The following is a 20,395-nucleotide window of genomic DNA, read 5'->3' on the forward strand; positions in this document are numbered from 1 at the left end:
ACCATAAATGTCATTAGTAGGGCTAGGAAATTCTAGGAGTTTGCATGTTTTTCAATAATTATTCAAAACATAGCTAAGTAATGTAGAAATTTGTTTCATGGTAATACGAGTTTATATTTAAAATTTATAGTTGCATATTTGACCATTTTTTAATTATAAAAATCCTGGACCAGAAATATGAATTTTATGGTTTTATATGCAGGGTGATTATTTTATCAGACAACGCTCATTATTTAAAAAAGTATTGACTTTTTTCAAAATATTTTTTTAAATAATGAGGGTTGTTTGATAAAAGAATCACCTTGTATATAAAATTAGTATTGTTGTTTTTCTCGCAGAATGCTCTATAAATTATAAATGGACAAAATGAATCTATGGACGGATTGCCAACAGTGGCAACAGATATTAGTAGTGGTGATATTCCGTTTTTTAAGTTTGCACCAATAACTTCGGTCGACGTGGAACGTTCCTTTTTGAAATAAAAAAATATTTTGGCTGATAACAGGAGGTCATTCGAATTTTCCAACTTGAAAAAATATCTCATATAGTTCAATGTAATAAATACAATATTAATTAAAACAATTTACAAATATATTCAATTTAAAAAGTATTTTTTTTTTATTTTAGACTAAAACTCGGGTGTTAGGAGAAAACCAATTATTTATTATGACAAGTTTTTTTACTCTAAATCAAAATTTTGTTAATTATGTCTACATATTAAAATAAAAAGGTTTTTATTAAATACTGTTAATTATTTTTTTTAGTGCATATTTTAATAGCATATTTGGTAATTTTAAAAGGCATAAATGCATACATATTTTAAGGTTTTTTAGGGAATAAAGTCCCTAGCCCTAGTCATTAGTATTCTTAACAAAATTGTACGGCCATCGTATCATAATCTTAACTATTTTATTTTGAAGCAGGTACTTCCGTTATATTTTTGAATCAGAAATAGAAAGTTAGTGCAATGCTATTTTAAGCCTCGCGTGTCCCGAGTCGCGATGTTCAATGTTGATAAAAATATGTCATTTACATCAGCTTTAGTCGATACTGAACAGATAATAATAAATAATATTGCGTTATATCTTAATATCTTATATGTTAAGAGGTACATACTTGTTATTAGTTGTAATTTGTCTTTGTCTTTGTTTTCGTAATTCCTTTTTGCTTTCGCTGACTAGTGACTAGTGACTTTAATTTAATAAATTATTGGTGATTGATCAACGATCATTACTAATTTGGTTTACCTTCTGGTATTACGTTGTATCGAAACCTAAACGATTGGTCGCGAGATTTTTATCCATCATGAAAATAAACGGTGGATACATCTTAAATCTGTGATCGATGTGATTACTAATCCGCATTATAAGATGCATGCAATGTTATAATAATTTATGAGGATTAAACAGCAATAATCAGCTCAAAATGAAACTCTACCTGGACGAAACGTGCCGAGTGAATTTCCCTGGCGACACCATTAAGGGTATACTCTGCGTACGCGAATGCCTTGATGTCGGTCGTAAGTACCAATAGTATCCCATTTTTAAAACGATTTTTTAATGCTATAACGTTTCCATTGTACGTTGCGCACAGTTGAACCCAAGATAAAGGTCACTGGTTTCACGTGTATATGGAAACTGGGTGTCTCAAATACTGTGGTGAACAATGGTGAAACCGAAGAATACTCGGTGTTCTTCAACGGGATGGCAGTTCTGAGTAAAGAAGACGACACACATAATATGGTTGATCTGTCACTGATTGATGAATTAGAAGGTTACCTGCTGATCTTGCAATAAAATTATAGTTTGTAAAGGAGTGGGGGAGGACAACTGTCTCCTCAGATGTTTAACTAAGTGGCAATAATATAGTGTCATTTTACCTTATATAGATTTTTAGTTCCAAACTTTTCCAAATAAGTACCATCCAAGCTTTTAAATCTATTTCTTTTGCCAAATAACATCTGCATCATGGCACATCTCCAACTTTTATTACACAAACATTTAAAAATCAAAACAGTCCCTACATAATATGCTAAAAACTATTACAATAAATTCCACACCAAATCAGCTAATCACATAAATCCATAACGGCATAACCTATTATCTAATTTAACCTGTGAATTCACATCAAACAACCTCCCACGTCGACTATAAGGACACTAGTGTTAAAATCCCTCAAACACCGACCTGTTTTAAGTAATTAAAAAACTTATCTCCCACAAAGTGTGAGGGTTCCAAAATGGTGGCTCTTCCTCCACACGTCATGTTGTGTTATAATATAAATTAATTGGAAATGTACTTATTGTAAATACATTATTATAGATTGTGAATATACTTTTGTCAGACAATATAAATAAATAAAAGGATTTTTAATTTTACCACAAACTGCCCTTCTACCCCAAGAATTTACCCCAGATTATGCCTATAATTGTCTGTAAATAATTAACACTCTATTGTATTGTTTATTTTATTAACAAAGGTTATTCCAAAATATTTAAGTTCCACATTGTTTTGCCGAACAATTTACCACCATCACATGAAGTCCCATTTGGTCATACAAGGTACAACATTGAAACACAATACAACGGTTTAACCACTCTACACCATTTTAGTGTGAATCAATGGGTTGGTTTGAAGAAACGTAATGATGCTTCCGTAAGTATTATTTTTAATCGTTTTCATTGATAGTTCTTTTATAGAATTGTTTACTCCTTACATAGGTTAAACATGCAACATTTTCTGTGCCATTCTATGCATTTTGTCAATCAATTGAAATTATATTAAATTTAAACCAGTCATATTACTTACCAGGTGAAACTGTTTATATAATAGCTATGATACAAAACAATTCTAGGACAGATATAATTTTCTCTAAAATACTCATTGTTCAGGTTAGTTGTATTTTTAGAATATTTGTTTACATTTCATTAGTACTTATATAAACTAAAACTATAAACATTATACTACTAGACAGAACATGATTGTAGTTCCGGAAATCTTATGTGAGAGAGCTGATCTTGGCGTATAATATTTATATCACGAGATCATGCCACTCGCCTAAGTCATGTCCAGATTCTCTGTCTATTAGTGTAATGTTTATGACTGAAACAGTGAAATATGATGTTTTGAATAGTTTAAAAAGAAGTCTTTCTTTTCTAAGCTATTTCATTTAAATTTGTGGTATATTTTACTCTGTTTCTGTGCTATGTACATTGTACCTATTGTAAAATGTGTTAACAACAAAAAGAATAAATAATTAAAATTCACTGTTTGATTCAAATTAATTTTAAATATATTTTACTAAGTGTTATTATATAGTATTTAAGTCTGTGGCAGTAAGTAATAACTCGATGTGATTGTTATTTTGAATTATGTATATATTAAAATTATTTTTATACTATTAATTATTAATAAAACATATTTATAATACATTCTATAGATTACAAAGTACTGGAAGACTCATCATCTATTACCAATAAAACATGTGAGAGTAATTGCAGAAGGAATACGAGGATACATACAAAGTGGAAATAAACAAATATGGGATAGTCATCCTTTAAATTTACCAGCAATTATTCCGACTACAAATACATCTGACAATCCATTTAACTATTTTGAAGTCAAGTATAAAATTAAGGTTATTGTTTTTAGTAGAAATTGATAATTTTCTAATTTATGTTTGTTAATAATTAAAAATTAATTTTAATTTTTACACTTTAAATCTTATAAAATAGTTCATTTATTCATAGTCTAAATTACTTTATTTTTCTTAGTGTTAGCTGATTAAAAACTTTTCTTCTTTCACAATTCCTGATAGTTATAGGTATCCCTGAAGATTAAATAGATATTATTTAAGTATTAAGATTTATGAAAATGAATAATATGTTTTTCTGTGTTTGTATTTTAACTTTTTTTTTATTAGCTTTTAGTAATACTATTACAGCTCAATTTTAACTTATTAGTTTAAGTTATTTCATATATTTAATTATTATAATAATTTTTACACAAAAAGGTAATTATAATTTGTTAACTAAAACAATTTGTAAATTTATTACATAGTTAATGATAAGTTTCATATGGATAATTTGTAGAGGAAACTGTTCACTAACGGTACCTCATAATTTAATGATTTTTAACATTTTTTTGTTAATAATTATTGTTTGTTATTCTGTATTAATTAAAATTTTGAGTAAATCTAGATGTGTTTGAAATGATGTTTAAAATTTCTTGAGAGAGAATTTTTGATACATACATATATTAACTATAATATATCAAAATAATCTATAGATTATGTCTTATTATTCATATTTTCATTATGTTCCATGTAATAATATTTAGTATTTATAGTTGAATAATAGAAAACTAAAATAATTAACTTATTTTTGCAAATCAATTGAATGCACTTTTTTTATACCTAGGTATATATGATGAAACTAATACTTAAAATATTTTTTTTTTTCAGATGCTTATTAAATTGAAAAACTCAAATAAGAAAATAGTGTTAAAACAAAATTTATTTATTGGTAATTGGGATAAAAGTATTGCTTCCAGCGGTAAACAGTTTATGGACATACTGCAAAATAATGATTGCTCGACTCATGGTAAGTCATACTTGATGATAGTTTGAGTTCAATTATTTTTTAATATTGCTATAAAAATATAAATTTTTAAATCCAATACATTTTTGAAATTCACAAATTCTTAAACAATGTCTATTTAAAAGTTATGAGAATACAATTTAACAAAGTTTGAGGATATTTATGTATGAACTATCAAGATGTAATATAAAATTTAATAAAATATTTTTAGCATTGAAGCATACCATCAACTTCTCCAGTCTATAATTCTTCTAATAATTTATTATTTACTACTTTTACCATAATTTGTCTCAAATTGCTATTTTTTTTCAGTGGTTGGAGTTAAAGATTGTTCTCTACTTAAAGCAGAAAACAAAGACATTGACTTCATACCAAACTATGTGATATATGAGAAAAGTCAAGAATAAGATTAAGTACATTAGTTAAATATATTGTATATTATTTAAAATAAAAGGATTATGTCAATACAATGTTTCACTTTAATATTTTTATAGAAAAATAAATAAATATTACTTTTTTCTCTCGTATTTCCATTTATAAATTGGTGCCGCATCTTTTGTTGCGGGTTTTATCTTCTTTGGCTGTTCTTGCTTAGAACCGAGCAAATGAGATTTAATTTCCAATTTCCTCTGTACAACAGACAATTCTTTTTCCCTGTTAGTTCTTCGTTCTAGTTCTCTATATGATTTTCTCTTTTCAGATAACATTTGCTTAATAGTATCTTCATCTAAATCTGGTAGTTCAATTTTTTTCAAATCTGACATTCTCATACGATTTGTTTTCCTGGCGATAAGATCTGGATGTGTGTCTATCTTTTCAGCTAAATTGCCAAGAGACTGATCATCATCATTGAAATGTATATGACAGTTGTTTGCTTGATTAGCTTGATCTAAGAAATGAAGTTGTGATTGTAAACGCTCAATTTTTTTCCTTTCCATAGTTGCACGCATATTGATGTATTTCAAATCTCTAGTTTGCATTAGCTTAATTTGATCTTCAGTGTGTTCGTCTTCTTCTCGTATTTCTGTATGACGACCATCCTCGACTTTGGAATTTATCATGTGAAAATAAAATTCGTCTGGATTGCGGTTTTGTGCTCGTTTCTTCAACAATTTCATAACACGTTCACGTTCTTGGTGGTGTCTAGCACGAACTTTATAATCCTTTTTCTTCTCGAGCAACCCATATTTTTGGCGTGATTCAGGCTGATGACGCTCCCTGTGAGTTTTCTGATTAACTTTTGATGCTTTTATCCACGACGACATTTTCAAACTAAACAAATTCAAAAAAAGTTAAGATTATATTATAATTATAATAAAGTTATGTTATTCTAATGAATAGTGCCTCTGGCTTTTGGGTCTGGAGGAAAAATCCGGAAGAAGTCCATATCACTGCAGTGATACCACAACAATACTAATTTTATATATTTTATGTGTAATATTATATTAAATCATTGCTAATTAAATTATTCTAGGTCCAAAATTATATTTAAAAGTGTTAGCCATTACAACGAGCACATAGGTCATAAACTCATAACTTATAATAGTTTCATAATTATTATAGGCTAAAATGCACTTTACCAACCCTCTCACGATTTTCCGACCGGAAGCCGGTAGGCGTAGGGAGCTACTATACTTGTCATACTCTAACAAAAACTTCAAAAAAATTCGAAAAAATCGTGTGAGAGCTAAAGTACAATTATTCCATTTTTTTCACCCGAAAATTACTATGTCCCACAACTGGTTAAAATACATAAATAAAATAATAAAATTTGCTATAGTGGCTGTCTTATAGCTTTGCGCGCAAACATATAAGCGTAAAATCGTAAACTTTGGAAGGCTATAACTTCTAAAATAATAGTTTCCGGTAAAAAAAATTACACCATCGTTTAAAGCATAAAAAAACAAGTCGGTTAAAAAAAAAATTTTTAAAATCGTGAGGGGTTGGTAAAGTGCATTTGTTCCTTATTATATAATGTTAATGTTAAAATGTATTATTATTAAGTAGGTAGGTTAATAAAACTTTTATAATAATCAATTTAATACTCGTTCATTTTCTAAGTTAAAAATGTCAGACGTAAGATCAAATTATTCTTATTACAATATAATATTTGTATAATTAATTAATAGTATTTGTTCATGTGACTGACATGAAGGTCCTCGGTTTTTTCGATACCTCTCGGAAAAATACACTTATTGTTATAATAATTTCAATTTTCCGATCGGTTGGCTTTTGGGCCTGGGAACAAAAAATGTCGAAATATCGAAAAACGCCCAAGAGGTTTTTTGTTCGTACACTGTAGTAGAAAAACATTACGTAGTCGGATTTCCGAATTATCGCTTTTCACTTAACTTTCGGTTAGAAATGTATTATTATAACTTACCCAATGAATGTGTAGTATTTTGAAATGTATCACGAATGTGCATTCGATTAAGAAATATATCTGTTGAAGTGTTGACTCACTTACACAGTTACACTTGACTGTAATAGTTACCGTACTTTAGTATTTAAGTTACTAAATTTAATTGTTAACTGGACAACAAGTTCAGCTTATCAAGTTGTGATAATGCTGTTATCCGAACACTGAATTTTTTTCAATTATCAATAAACAAGCACGTGGGTAATACCAGTGCTTCCCTAAGAAAAAATTTGAAATATTTTGAGTAAAATAAATACACTTATTCATGGACCTAATTAAATAGTTAATGTTCATATCCATAATTTAATAACATATTATGTTATAATTCTTTCTTTATTCAAAATATTACCAATGGACAATGGTATTTGGAGCATATAGACATAATAATATATTATTATGTCTATGATTTGGAGATTGGTAGCTATATAGTTTAATGTTTATTGACTTCCTAAATTTCAAAAAAATATTATGTGTTCTATGAGAAAAGCTATCTCCACACAGTTAATAAATAGTAAGTAAAAGCTTAAACTACCCATTCTTAATAATGGTAAAATTATAAAATGGCCACTCATGGAAAAATATACTGGTGTATTTGGCTATTTATATTCGCAGCTAAGCAGCTTGGTCATAACTCACAACACTAAAACAGTATGTTTACTTTTTTTAATAGTTTAAATTTAGTTAAATTCAGAAATCAAGATAATCAGTCAGAGAATTAGTAATCCTGGATCAAGAAACCTTAACAGTTCAGAATCTTCAGATACATATAAAAATTGCTCTATACTTTAACCGACCATTTCTTCATAGTTGATTCGTAAAATTATCTGTTGATTTATTAAATTTAATTTGTTGAATTAGAATATTTTTTTTCATGGAGACAATTATTAGTTAACAAAGTTGTATACCAGTTTTTTGAAACGCTCACAGCTTAGCACCCTAAACAAATTTCAATCAGCGCTAGAGCATCCTATCACCCCTCTACTTGGAGTCTTATTATGGGTCTTTATTTTATCAAGATGGTCCTCAAGACCGTAATAAAGACAATTAACAGAATTTTTTTATAAATCTTAGGTTTTACTAATAACATTAATCAGTCATCATAACCGAAAAATGTATATCTTAATTAATTTCTAAAATTCTTCGAAGGGTTAAAAGCGGTATAAGTCAATTATTTTATAAGGTCACTGAACTACTTTTAATAAAACAATTAAAACGATTAATTAATTTTATATTTTGACTTTCCAACCATGGAATTCTAATAAAATGATTAACTTCTTGTGCACAACTGATAATCCTGTTTTTTGTATTAGTTAAAATTCTATAGAAATAGTTTTTGTTTTAGAGATAAAAAACTTACATTACAGTATTGAAGTATTAAAATTATTATATTTTATTTTAAATGATTATATAAATTTTAAATACAATTATCACATATCATGTAAATTTAATTTTTTCATACGGTTCATTAGTATACATATTTAAGACGCAATATAAATGTATTTATCATTTTAAATAATTAAATGTGTTATTATTTGATTGGAATAGGCATAGTTGTAAATTATATAAAAAAAATGTATGAGTAACTTATTATATTTCAGACTTGAACATTTAGGTAGACTAAAAATGTACACATTAAATTTAATATTAATAGTTAAACATATTATCTCCGTTTATGACTTGTTGAATATTTCCATAAAAATGTAAACAACAATTGTTATTCACCAGGCATTTCACCACCAGGAACCAACTAAAAACAAAAAATAAATATGTAATCAATATTTTTATCCTTATTATAATTTATAGTTGAATTACATCACTGATAACAAAAAAAATTACCATTGTTATGTTATTTCCATTTAACAATATTTGATCCAACTTAGTGACTCGTCTTCCTTCAGGGGTAGATTCATATTCTGTTACATCTTCAAGCAACATATTGACAAAATCATCAAACCCCAATAAGGTACCGACTATTTCCTTATCGTTTTTCATAACAATGTGAATCCTAGAGCCAATACATTTATCCACAAGTTCTGAAATGTATAACATATAACATATAAATTTGTTTCTCCAATTGGGTAATGTACATTTTGTTGTCAAAAAAAAATAAATAAATAAAAAAAATGGAGAACACATTCATCACTCAAACAATTTACCATGTTTCTAGTTTATGATGGTGGATTTTACAAAATATCTAAATTCATTTTACATAAGTGTGTATAATAACTTTATTTTGAATACAACAATAATCCAAGACACTAAAAAAAACTTAACCAAACAATCGTACAAAGTATCTGTATTATATTATATTATATGTCACATACCAAGTGGAAGCAAAGTCGAAGGGTTAGTCGCAACGGAGGTGGCCATGGTATCTGAGTTTTTGGATTTATTTTGACAAGCAAATTAACAAACTAGCAACGTACTCAATAGCACATGAGTCAGCGAGCGCCAATTTGTGATGTTTATGGACTTACGAAGACTGAACTAGTGAACTACAACTTTACTGAAGTAAGCTTGATAGTTGATAGTAGATATGGCATGGCTGTACATTTGCCACTTCTGATAAGGCGGTAACCGAAATATTGCATCTTTTATTGCCTATTCATATCTTAAAAGGGGTTTTTAATGAGCATGCCATGATATTAAGCAATAAAACAATATAAATTAATTTATAATTAAATATAGCTGGGGAACTACCCCCCCCCCCATCAAAAGGGTAACCGGTCATTTTGTCGAAATCCATTTCGGCGAAACCTCAAAACTACAATATCAAAGATTTACCGGCTAAAGATTTTCTTTACAAAATAAGATTTAAAAATTTAAATTTAATATTAAAATATAATTCAACGATTTGGTCAATAATTATTACTTTATTAGAAAGAGATGTTCTAGAACATAATATTATATATCTAACATATTATATTCTATAATATGTATTAATGAGTATCTACATTAAAAAATTTCAATTCAATATTTTATAAATATAATTCCATAATTAAGTCAATATTTAAAATTTAATAAAAATTTAAGTCAATATTGTATGCCAAACTTTTTGAATATTGTATTATGTCTTGATTTGAATAATTTTTCACCTTCGTTTTTATGTTTCTGTGTTTTTTTTTTCTATTTTAATTTTTGTTTATCTCTTTTGCCAGCCTTAACGTGTGCCACTTTTAATTTAGCTAGTCCAACATCCCTTTGTAGACCTTCAAACATCTTCCAAATTGACTCACGATGACCACCTATTTGCTTTCGAAAGCCATTATGACATCTTTCCAAAGCATTATTAGTACGAGCCCCACAAGAATTGCGGAAAAAAAATCCCCAGTAGCATTATACCGGGGATTGACTAATTATAAATAATTTAATATATAATAAGTTAAATGTTAAAAATAAAATAAATATTGTATTGTATATTAGGCATGTTAAAAATTGTTATTGTATAAAAACTGTCATATCTTAAAAATATATAATAAAATATAAATAGTTTTAATTATTTTATAAACATGCTATAAGCTAATATAATATAATATTTTATAAATTAATAATTATATAATAGAAAAAAATGAATATAGTATGTTATTTTAAAAATTGTCTTTATAATATTACTTAGTCATTACAGCGCTTTCTGATGTTATGAGCAATCGCTTTTAGGAAGCCTTCAATATTTATTTCATCATTTTGGATTCGTGTACATAGTTCTTTTAATCTCTTTTCTGTAGTTTGGGTCAACCCTAGTTTTTTTCTTTTGTTGAATGGCTCATAATTTAAAGCTAACTTTCATAGATCTGAAACTACTTCATTTTTAATTTTTCTAATTAACTTCCATATTGTTGGATGTTTTTGACCGACTAAATGTATAAGCAGATTGTTCCATCCTTCAGTAGGATTGTTTGTCCTGTGGCTACCATTAAGGGTTGTATCATGAACATTCCAAATATTAGGTGGGAACATAGGTTGTAGCCTTCGAAGACGCACATTCACATTAACTCCAGCTGCATTCCCAACTCGTTTGTAAGTTTTTCATATAATATAGTTTATAAAATAATATAATACTACCGATATAATACTACTGGGGATTTTTTTTTCTAGCGCGGGTTTTTTTTTTCCAACCACCGCCCCACAAAGTTATTAGTAGGTATTATAGGAATAGGATTGTGTCCAATATGGCTGCTATGGTCCTGGCTAGAATATCCCCTGCCCACCTTCTGGCCGAAGAGCATTTTATGAATCGAGAGCGAAGATGCGACGGTAGCAGTCATCAAGAGGCAGGCGCTGGATATTGCACGAGTAGGAGCTGTGGAACCACGCGACGAAGGCGGCGTGGACGCAGAAGTTGATTTCGGATATCCGGAGTCGAGTAAACCAGTCAAGGCTAGTGAATATGTCATTCCACATGGCCCAAGCACTATCGGTGCATGGATGCTTCCAGCTGTATCTATGGAAAAGGGGGAGGGCAGCTGATCTCCACTGCGAAGAGCCTTAAGACCCAGTGGAACATACGCTGTTCCATTGTCATCCTACTGGCTACTGGACAGAGGGTAGACGTGAAATGGAGCAGTGCATCGGTCGGCGTCTACGGCCCGAGGATGACTCTAAATTTCATTCTGGTGCCGGAACAGGACAGGGAATAATTGCAGTTTAGCTGCAGTATAAATAATTGCAGTTTACAGGAATGGGTGACAGTATTGTGATAAATAGTTACCACCTGTTTCTGATTTTTGAACAGGAACAAAAACAAAAAAGTAACCTTCGGCCAGGACCAGGGTTCCGGAACCTTTTCATAGGAAAGAGCCATTTTTTTTTTTAAAGTTACCAAGCCATGATGTTCAGAGAGTCGCACAGGTTGGTTCGGTCCAGGAATCAAACAACCTTCTATTTTTTTTTTTTGTAATCGTAGTATTCAGAGTATTCTGCATTTTAAAAAAAAAAACCTATATTTATGGGTCTCGATATTATATTTATACATTTTTTTAAAGAGCCCCACACGCGGATTCGAAGCCTTGCCTCATGGGAAAATTACTACTTTCGTTATATTTTTATCTAACCACCGTATTCTACTCGATTACAATCGGTCGAGCTCACAAATTACAATCGCCCGATCACAGAATTCTGTGTCGCGTGCACAGACTTCTATACTTACTAGATAAGTATAACTCTTATAATATTTACATTGTTATCAGTGAAGCTCGCACGGGGATGACCGCCATCTTTTCGGTTGGCATATACAAAAAGTATAAGGAATAAATGAAATTATAAATTTTTTTGAAGGTGATATATAACAATAATGACAAAATGATCTATATAAAATAATTTTTTTTGTTACAAACAACAAGTCTAGAAATAATAAAATACAATACAACATCAATTAATATTTACCATAAATACATATATAATATTGCATACTATTTGCCAACCGAGAAAATAACGGTCGACGGAATCCGGCTTCAACATGCACGGAGTTACTTATCTAGTTATTATAGAAGTCTGTGGTTGCGTGTAAGGTTTTGTACTGTGGTGTAAACACGATTTAAGATATACAGGTTGCCCATCGATCTATACCGAAATGTTTAAAAGTGTGAAGATGAGGTTGACTCACAGCTGTGGAAAACGACGCTAGCGCCCTCTACTATCACAATTTAAATCTCGAACTAATTATCAGTTTATCACACTAAATATTTAATAATTTGAATTTATGGTATATTGGTATATGCCATATGGCCATATTGGTTAAAGAACAAACGTAATAGGTATGGAATATTGGAATTATTATAGATTCTATTCCACGATTTAATTAATTATTTAATCAAAGGATAGTACCTATATTACTAGCTGCATTTAAATAAAATTAAATGGATTTATCAGATTATGTAATTTTGATACATTGCTATTCTTGTCTGATACTGGATGTAAATTATTATTCATATTGTCAAACATTGATTTTTTTTTTTAACTTGGAAGCTTTGTTTGCATTAATAAAATATGGTATACAATTAGGCTTGAACATTATTTCACTGTTCCATCCCGGGTTCTATAGGTTTTCTTACTTAAATTATGTGCTTATTTTTAAGTTGATAATTAATATAAATTAAATATACTAACTACTAAGTAATAAATTACTCATTTTGTTTTAAAATAAAATACCTATTGAAGTAATATTCGAAACAAACATTTGTCTATGCTGTAAAATTGTTTTAATTTTTCAAATATAATAAATTATAAATTTAAGCTTATTGAATATTTGTTGATTATAAAATTGTATTTATTTGTGTTTACAGTTATCAGGCTCAGTTGATGAATGTGAAGAAAGGTAAATTCATGATCGAATATTGAACAATTAGGTAATAATAATAATAATAATTGTTTTGTTAAATATCTTTTATTGAAAATTAAAAATAAATAATGTTAAATATAATATTTTTTTGTTTAAATTTTTATTAAGGGTAAATTCACACCAACTTTAGAAATTGCAAGTTCCATTTTCCCTAGTCATAAAAATGAGGACATTTTGGCTAACGCCAGTCACCAATACATAATGATTTGAATCATATAATATTTTATGGCAGACCTCATAAAACGTTATAAAACAATGTAGAGTAGAAAATCTCTAGATTTTGTTGTTTTAATAAGATTTATCTCAAATTATAATAAAATACAAGTTGTTTGAGAAATGTACACATAACGTGACAGGACATAACGTAACAAGTTATATTAATTTTTTTTACTCACATGACTTTACAATTTAAAATCTATTTTTAGAAAATATAATAGAGACTTAATATAAATTGAAAAATAATAATACACATATAAGCTTATGTATTAACAAAAGTTTGATGGTCAATCATTTCCAATTTGTAATTCTTTCCACCGTGTTTCGAGATCCAAGAATTTTTGTTGTAGAATTTTCTCTCGTTCTTTTTGACGCTCTACATCATCAGTTAAAGACTAAAATTTAATTCACCATTAGAAAAAAATCTGATTAATATTTTTATAGTGATTATTATTAAATGTTTGTTTAACTTTATAGGCTATATTACATACTAAACGTTTTAAAAAGATGAACCACAAAAATATAAACAAATGAAAAATGGTCTATTTAAAATCACCTGTAGTCGCTTTGGTATAGCAGATTCTTCCTGTCGTTGCAAAAACTGGAAAGTTGATAATTCTAAATGTCCTTGTTCAATCTCATCCACACTAGTTATGAATTGTTTGATAAGACCTTGAGAACGCGTCTAAATGAACAAATTGTTGGATTTAAAACTCAAGTTAACATAATTATCGTGTTTTAATGTTTATATCACATACTTGATATCCCCCAAGAATAATTTTAATTTTCTTTTCCATTTTTCCAGCTTTTTTAGCTTCTTTAGTCATATGACCTCTATTCTGTTCCAGTTTTTTTTCTAACGATTCAATCCTATCCTTTTTACTAGCTAAATTGGCTCTTGTATAACGATTTTGATTAGGCAGAAATAATACTTGACCCAAGCACTCGCCCCACACTTGAGTGAATGAATCTAATGACAATTCACCATGATTCATACCTTGTTTAACAATTTCCATTTCTTTTAACAAAACTTGTTTTGCCTAAAAAATATTTTATGAAAAAAGTAAATAAATAATTTGTTTGCAAATTATCATAATTTATTTTATTGCTTGTTTCCTAAATAAGCATGAATATTTTTAATTACATTTTTAATTTCTTCTTCAGTAAATTGTTGGTATGGGTGTGCCTGTAAATAAGCCAAATGTTGAGCTTCAGTTAGGATTGGTTGTTTTTTGGGACCACTTTGAGTCAGTGTAGCAACTTCCGGTGGTAGAGGGCTAAGGACAGCATCATAATGAAGCATTGTAATCATTTCTTGTTTAATCAATTCTTCAGCCTATATAATAAATTTAAAAATATTATATTACTACAATATGTTACTTAATGTTATATTTTAAATAAAATACAATCACCTTTTGAAGATCTGTAAGGGGTGGCTCTGAATTCAAAGGTCTCAGCACAATATTGGTATCTGGTGGACGAGGTAAACCTCGTTGGATTACTTGGGATCGTAACTTCATTTCTAATTGTCCTGGAAGTATACAAGTTTTAAATCTAAATGCATTTATATTTTCTGCTGCAGTAACAGAGCTAGAAAAGACGGTAAACAATTATTATAATGACATTTTTAAGTTACGGCTAAGTTATTACAATGAAAATATCATATTTTATTACCAGGAGTGAAACTTAAAATTCTTAATCTACTCAACTACACTTAAAAATAAATATTACATCACCGTTATAAAAATAGGTATCTTTAATAATACTTACGACGAGCAAGAAGTTCTTCAGCACTACGCATCTCTACATCAGACTGATCTTCTACAAAATCTTTTTGAACAACAGTTTCTTCATCTTCAGGATGGTCTTCAGGTACAACTATTTCAAAATCATTTTTGGGATTTGGCAATGTGCTTAAGCCCGCTTTCAACTGTTCTTTTACTTGATGGTGGTAGTTTTTCATAGCTTGGGGTGTATTTATAATATCGACTTCCATGGAATCTGAACGATTGATGCTTAACTGATCTCTTAAAGGAGTAGGTGTTAGCATACCAGATTTTACTAGTGATCTATCACTTTGCGGAGTTTGGAAACCATCATTAGCAGCTTGTGAAAGCGGAGTACCTAAAATTGTATTGGGCGTAGTAATCAATTGTCGTTGTGGAGTGACACCATTAAAATCAACATTTTGCAATTCTGTATTAAGACCTCCTTTGAGAGGAGTATCTACATGTGTTAGAGCCATTATATTTTGAGCATCCTATAAAAATTAAATTACATTTTACGTATTAATGTGGATATAATATATGAAAGAAAAAGCTTTAATGCTAGTCATGGCAATAGAGTTGATAATATGAGCATTTTAAAACTGTACATTTTTGAGTAATTAAATACCTACATAACCTGCTAGGAAAATTAAATATCAATAAAAGCTCACTTGGTGACATATGTTATAAGTTTAGTTACAATAAGATTCAAGTTTCAAGATGGAGAAAATGCACGGACACATAACATCCTTATCTTAAAATGAATTTCAAATTACTTGTAAAACTTTGTCAGTTGAAACAGATGGGGTTCTTGGAGTGCGGCCAGGAATATTATTAATTGAAGGTGTATAATCTGACAATAATGCATCTGAAGCTTGTTGAGGACCATTTTCCATTGCTATTTCTCGTGCCATTTCACTAGCTCGTCCCAATTTAACAACTTGTTGTAATTCCTTTAAAATAATTATAATTTATTTTTAAAATGTTTATGATAAAATTATAAATTATTACTTGATCAGATATTTGTGGTTCAGGTAAAACAAGTTTACTCATTTTCCTAATAGGTTCTTGATTATTTAACATAGCTAAAGGAACTTCATTTTCTTTACGCTGCTTGAGCTTAGCTTTGTCTTTCTTTCGTTCTCTCTAAAATACAAACACAATAATTACAAAATAATTCTTAAAAGTTGAAAAATTATTTACCTCTTCAATTTCTACACGTAGTTCTCCATCTAAATTTTGTTGCCTCAATTTTCTAAAATCTGGTGCAAGTGGATCAACTTCCTCATTGGCAGTATCATAAAACCCTAAAGCTGGCTTTTTCTCAAATGGTATTTCAGCGTTGTAGTCTATACCACGCTTTCGCTTGTTTCCTCTTCCAACACCTATACCAGCAGCACGCAATTCTCTCCGTTTCTACAAAATTAAAAAAAAATATTTTTATCTGCATAATCATTTTATAAACATTTTAAAATTTACTTGTAATGCAGCAAGTCTTCTAGCTTCTTCTAATTGCTTCTCACGAGCTTTACGTTTTGCCTTCTTACCCTGTGTGTTAGCTAAACGAGCTCTTGCTTCAGAAAGCATTTCCAACTCTAGAAAATATTTTTAAATATAGTAACAAACGGTGAATAACTTGTATAATATTAGTATTAACTTTAAATAATTACTATAGATTTCATCCAAAGTAAAATTTTATTTTGGTACATACTCATAACAAAGTTAATTATTAATTAATTATTTCCATAAAAAATATATATTTAATTCAATAAATTGTAAGTACTAACATTTTACATAACATTTTTTTTATAAGTAATATCATGATTTTTGAAGTATTAGATTTTTTTTTTTAATGGGAGTATGTTTTAAATTCTAACAAAGAAGCAGAACATTTATAACTGATACTGAACTAATATTATTTATTATTATAAGTGTTTAAAACAGTTCTACAGGATATACCTAGCAGCTGTTAATTATACTCTTAAATTTAAAATTATTCTTAAAAATAAATATAGACAAAGGTATTAAATATTAGATTATAAACAAGTAATCACCATCTTCATCCATGTCTTTAGGATCGGGACGAGCTGGTTTTGTTTCAGGATTTGGATCAATTTCACCTGGTTTCAATTTTCTAGGATCATCTCCTACTTCTTCACCATCTTCTTTCCTTTGGGCTTGATCCCTGGAAACATAATAAGTTATATCCAACAAATAATACTTTTAAATTAATATATCTAACGACTAACATATATTTAGCTAAACAATTAATATTAAATTTAAATATTATTTAGTGATATTTACTAACAATAAATATTCATATCTTTCCAAACACTGTGAAGCTGTGCGACCAACGATTGGAGCAATCGTACGCCATTGTGTTGGCATGAGTTTAGCAAGATGTAAAAGCTTTTCATCTTCTTCTCGACTCCATTCAGTTTTTTTAATACTTGGATCAAGCCATTCAAACCAACGTGCCTTACATTGTTTAGCTGATTTACGGTGTAATAATGATGCAATACGTGACCATTGATTTTTGCCATATTTCATAACAGCTGCTTTAAGAATCTCATCCTGTAATAAAAAAAAATTATCATGAAAAACAAATAACAATAAATAATGAAAAATTTGACATTAAATATCATTCCATGTGTAGTTTACCCTTATCATTTATTTTTATACCGAGACGTGTCGCACGGCGGGTCACATGTTTGATAACATTACAGTGTTAAATAATTCACAATTTTTCTCGAAAAATTATAAATCAGGAAATTAATGAAAATAAAATTTTAAAATGTCAATATTTTCAGAAAAATAAACTACAATATTATAATGGTCAATTTTTTTAGAAATAATCAAATAAAAAATATATATTTTTTTAACTTTATTACCAAAACATTGAAATATTAAATAATTGTAGTTCTTATACCTCTGTCTTGTTATAAAACCAGAATTTCGATATCACCATTATTTTGGGAGATATCGCAATGGGTAAATTGCTGATATCCAATTGATAGATTTATGATTTATTATGTGGAATTAACAAAATTATTTAAATAATGAAATAATTGTTGTTCAAAATCTGATTTATAAAAAAATGTTGATTTAAAAACATATAGTTGGTCACACAGTTTACTTTTTACATTTTTTTTTTTTTTGAAAATCTCATTGTTTTTGAAAATTAAAGTTGATCCAGATGCAATAATATTTTAAACTCAAAACATATAAACTTAAAGAAATATATTATTCGACATTTTTAAATAGGTATATTTACCTACTTGTAAAAATCTAAATATTATTATTTTTTAAGTTGTTACATTAACGAGTATTTAAAAAAATTATAACAAGTAAATCACAACTTAATTAAATATTTTGGCAATTACAATTTTCCTAAATTTTAAATTAACAAATTGAAAATTTTCAGAACTAAAAACATAAATTTTAGGTTTAGTGTACATACAGTACAAGAATATTAATTATGCAGAAAATTTTTTTTTTTAATTGTCAAGAACAAAAGTGATTTAATTTATTAAATTTTCGGTTGCATTCTGTACAATGTAGTTAAAAGTTTCTAATAGACTTGAAAGAATCAATAAGTAATACTCAATAACAAATTATACCTATTGTAATTCGTATCTAATATTAAATAAAGATTATTTTACCTATCAGTATCAAAAAAAATACAATGAGCTTAAGACATATCTTTTGACTATCGCTGTTAAAACTTTTAACTCAAAAACTGCATTAAAAATTTTTTTTAACCTATTGAGTAATATTTTTCTGTACCTATGCACTTTCATATTTAGGTACTGCATAAGAATGACAGTTTCCAATTAAAACAAACAAAAAAGCTTTTGTACAAAATTAATTCAGCCAAGTATAATCATGTTTTGATTCAGTATTCACCAAAGTGTTGACAATAATGAATATTTTATAATTACACACAATATAAAAACCAAAACAATGTATTTTTGAACTTCTCAAACTGAGATATATTGTTCCCAGTCAACCATAATATTAATTGATTTACACATACTAAATATTGTAACATTGTATATACTAACTCTGAATCAATAAAATTAATTGAATTAGACACTGAAATGTGCTCTGTTAACGTTAATTTTCGAAAACGTTTAAATCTCACCTCGGTATTTCGCCAAACGCCGCCTTTTATCATGATTCGCGGCATCTTCGGGAATGTTTTAAACAGCGGCTATAGGCTATTAATATTTAAAAGACAGTAGAGACGTGCGACGACCAGCACGAAACTAAAATAATATAATATTATTCTAATGTTGACGATAAACGATTTATGATACCTGTCACCTGACATGGCCTGTTAATGTCCTAGTGTAAAACAAAAATCAAAATGCCAAATGCAAAACGAGACGAGTGCTTATCAGTTATCAATAGTTGAATACGGAAATCCAAACCGTAACCATACGAACCGTTCCTCGCAGGAAAAATTTTTCGTATGATCCATTTCCTTATCACACTTATACCATGGTAATGACCACGTTCGTGGTTATTATTTAAAACCACATCACTTATCACGGTATTATCATAGAACAGGTGTATTAATATATCAAGGTTAATCTAAATTTATATATTTATATTAACTTTGGTATTATCATTGATTATAGAATAGTATTCTATAATCAATGGTATTATATTATATTGTATATAAATTGTGACTGTAAATTTATGAATTGCTGCCAAATGTCATGATTTTGGCGGGGAAATATGATTTATACGATTACCCATCAATGTATTTCGTAAGATAGTAAGGGCCTGTTTTACAATCATAGATTAAACCTCGGTTACGCTTGAACCACTGATTTTACCGGCCGAATTCGGTGGTTTAACCTGAGTTCAACTACGGGTCCTAATAATAAGAGCAATAAAAATTAAAAGGATAGTCAAAGCTAAACCTATTCATTGCATTCTTGCATTGTATCTTATCGCATTAATTGGGTCATAAAAATAAAATTAGGGCACTCAATAATAAATTGGGGATTTCGGGGTTATTGGAAGATTGCCTATTTTAGTAGTGTACTCCT

General features: G+C 28.6%; 4 protein-coding genes and 1 long non-coding RNA gene across 7 annotated transcripts; 2 read left to right on the forward strand and 3 right to left on the reverse strand.

Moving 5' to 3' along the window:
* Positions 1-1,089: 1,089 nt before the first annotated feature.
* On the forward strand, positions 1,090-5,968 carry LOC107166974 (uncharacterized). 2 transcript variants are annotated; one of them, XM_015515840.2, is made up of 7 exons: positions 1,096-1,519; positions 1,594-1,773; positions 2,479-2,654; positions 2,720-2,890; positions 3,439-3,636; positions 4,462-4,600; positions 4,910-5,067. In XM_015515840.2, exons 1-7 carry the CDS (start codon positions 1,426-1,428, stop codon positions 5,002-5,004), a joined length of 1,053 nt encoding a protein of 350 aa, XP_015371326.1. In that variant the 5' UTR covers positions 1,096-1,425; the 3' UTR covers positions 5,005-5,067. The 2 variants fall into 2 exon arrangements, with proteins under 2 accessions (XP_089080302.1, XP_015371326.1); XM_089224176.1 differs by lacking the exon at positions 1,594-1,773 and having other exon boundaries at positions 1,090-1,519; positions 4,910-5,968.
* Positions 5,016-5,862, reverse strand: LOC107166975 (putative U3 small nucleolar RNA-associated protein 11). Its single transcript, XM_015515841.2, has one exon. It carries the CDS (start codon positions 5,860-5,862, stop codon positions 5,107-5,109), a length of 756 nt encoding a protein of 251 aa, XP_015371327.1. The 3' UTR covers positions 5,016-5,106.
* A 2,414-nt stretch (positions 5,969-8,382) lies between the features above and the next one.
* Positions 8,383-9,545, reverse strand: LOC107166981 (U6 snRNA-associated Sm-like protein LSm5). Its single transcript, XM_015515849.2, has 3 exons — positions 9,341-9,545; positions 8,853-9,049; positions 8,383-8,763 (listed from the first exon to the last, which is right to left on the reverse strand). The coding sequence occupies exons 1-3, from the start codon at positions 9,384-9,386 to the stop codon at positions 8,731-8,733; spliced, it is 276 nt and encodes a 91-aa protein (XP_015371335.1). The 5' UTR covers positions 9,387-9,545; the 3' UTR covers positions 8,383-8,730.
* Positions 9,546-13,379: 3,834 nt separating this feature from the next.
* On the reverse strand, positions 13,380-19,721 carry LOC107166989 (cell division cycle protein 21). Of its 2 annotated transcripts, none has more exons than XM_015515860.2 (13): positions 19,480-19,721; positions 17,644-17,909; positions 17,390-17,520; positions 16,815-16,930; positions 16,539-16,751; positions 16,347-16,481; positions 16,112-16,288; positions 15,340-15,829; positions 14,982-15,100; positions 14,714-14,905; positions 14,328-14,609; positions 14,126-14,254; positions 13,380-13,945 (listed from the first exon to the last, which is right to left on the reverse strand). In XM_015515860.2, the coding sequence occupies exons 1-13, from the start codon at positions 19,522-19,524 to the stop codon at positions 13,832-13,834; spliced, it is 2,409 nt and encodes an 802-aa protein (XP_015371346.2). In that variant the 5' UTR covers positions 19,525-19,721; the 3' UTR covers positions 13,380-13,831. The 2 variants fall into 2 exon arrangements, with proteins under 2 accessions (XP_015371346.2, XP_015371348.2); XM_015515862.2 differs by having other exon boundaries at positions 13,380-13,964; positions 19,480-19,719.
* On the forward strand, positions 15,041-15,602 carry LOC149056592 (uncharacterized). The gene is made up of 2 exons (XR_016191003.1): positions 15,041-15,171; positions 15,247-15,602. It is a non-coding gene; the product is annotated as an uncharacterized LOC149056592 (long non-coding RNA).
* Positions 19,722-20,395: the final 674 nt, after the last annotated feature.

Source organism: Diuraphis noxia, unplaced genomic scaffold, assembly GCF_037042655.1.
Source record: "Diuraphis noxia isolate RWA-SAM2 unplaced genomic scaffold, SU_Dnox_SAM2 contig0003, whole genome shotgun sequence".
Lineage (NCBI taxonomy): Eukaryota > Metazoa > Arthropoda > Insecta > Hemiptera > Aphididae > Diuraphis > Diuraphis noxia.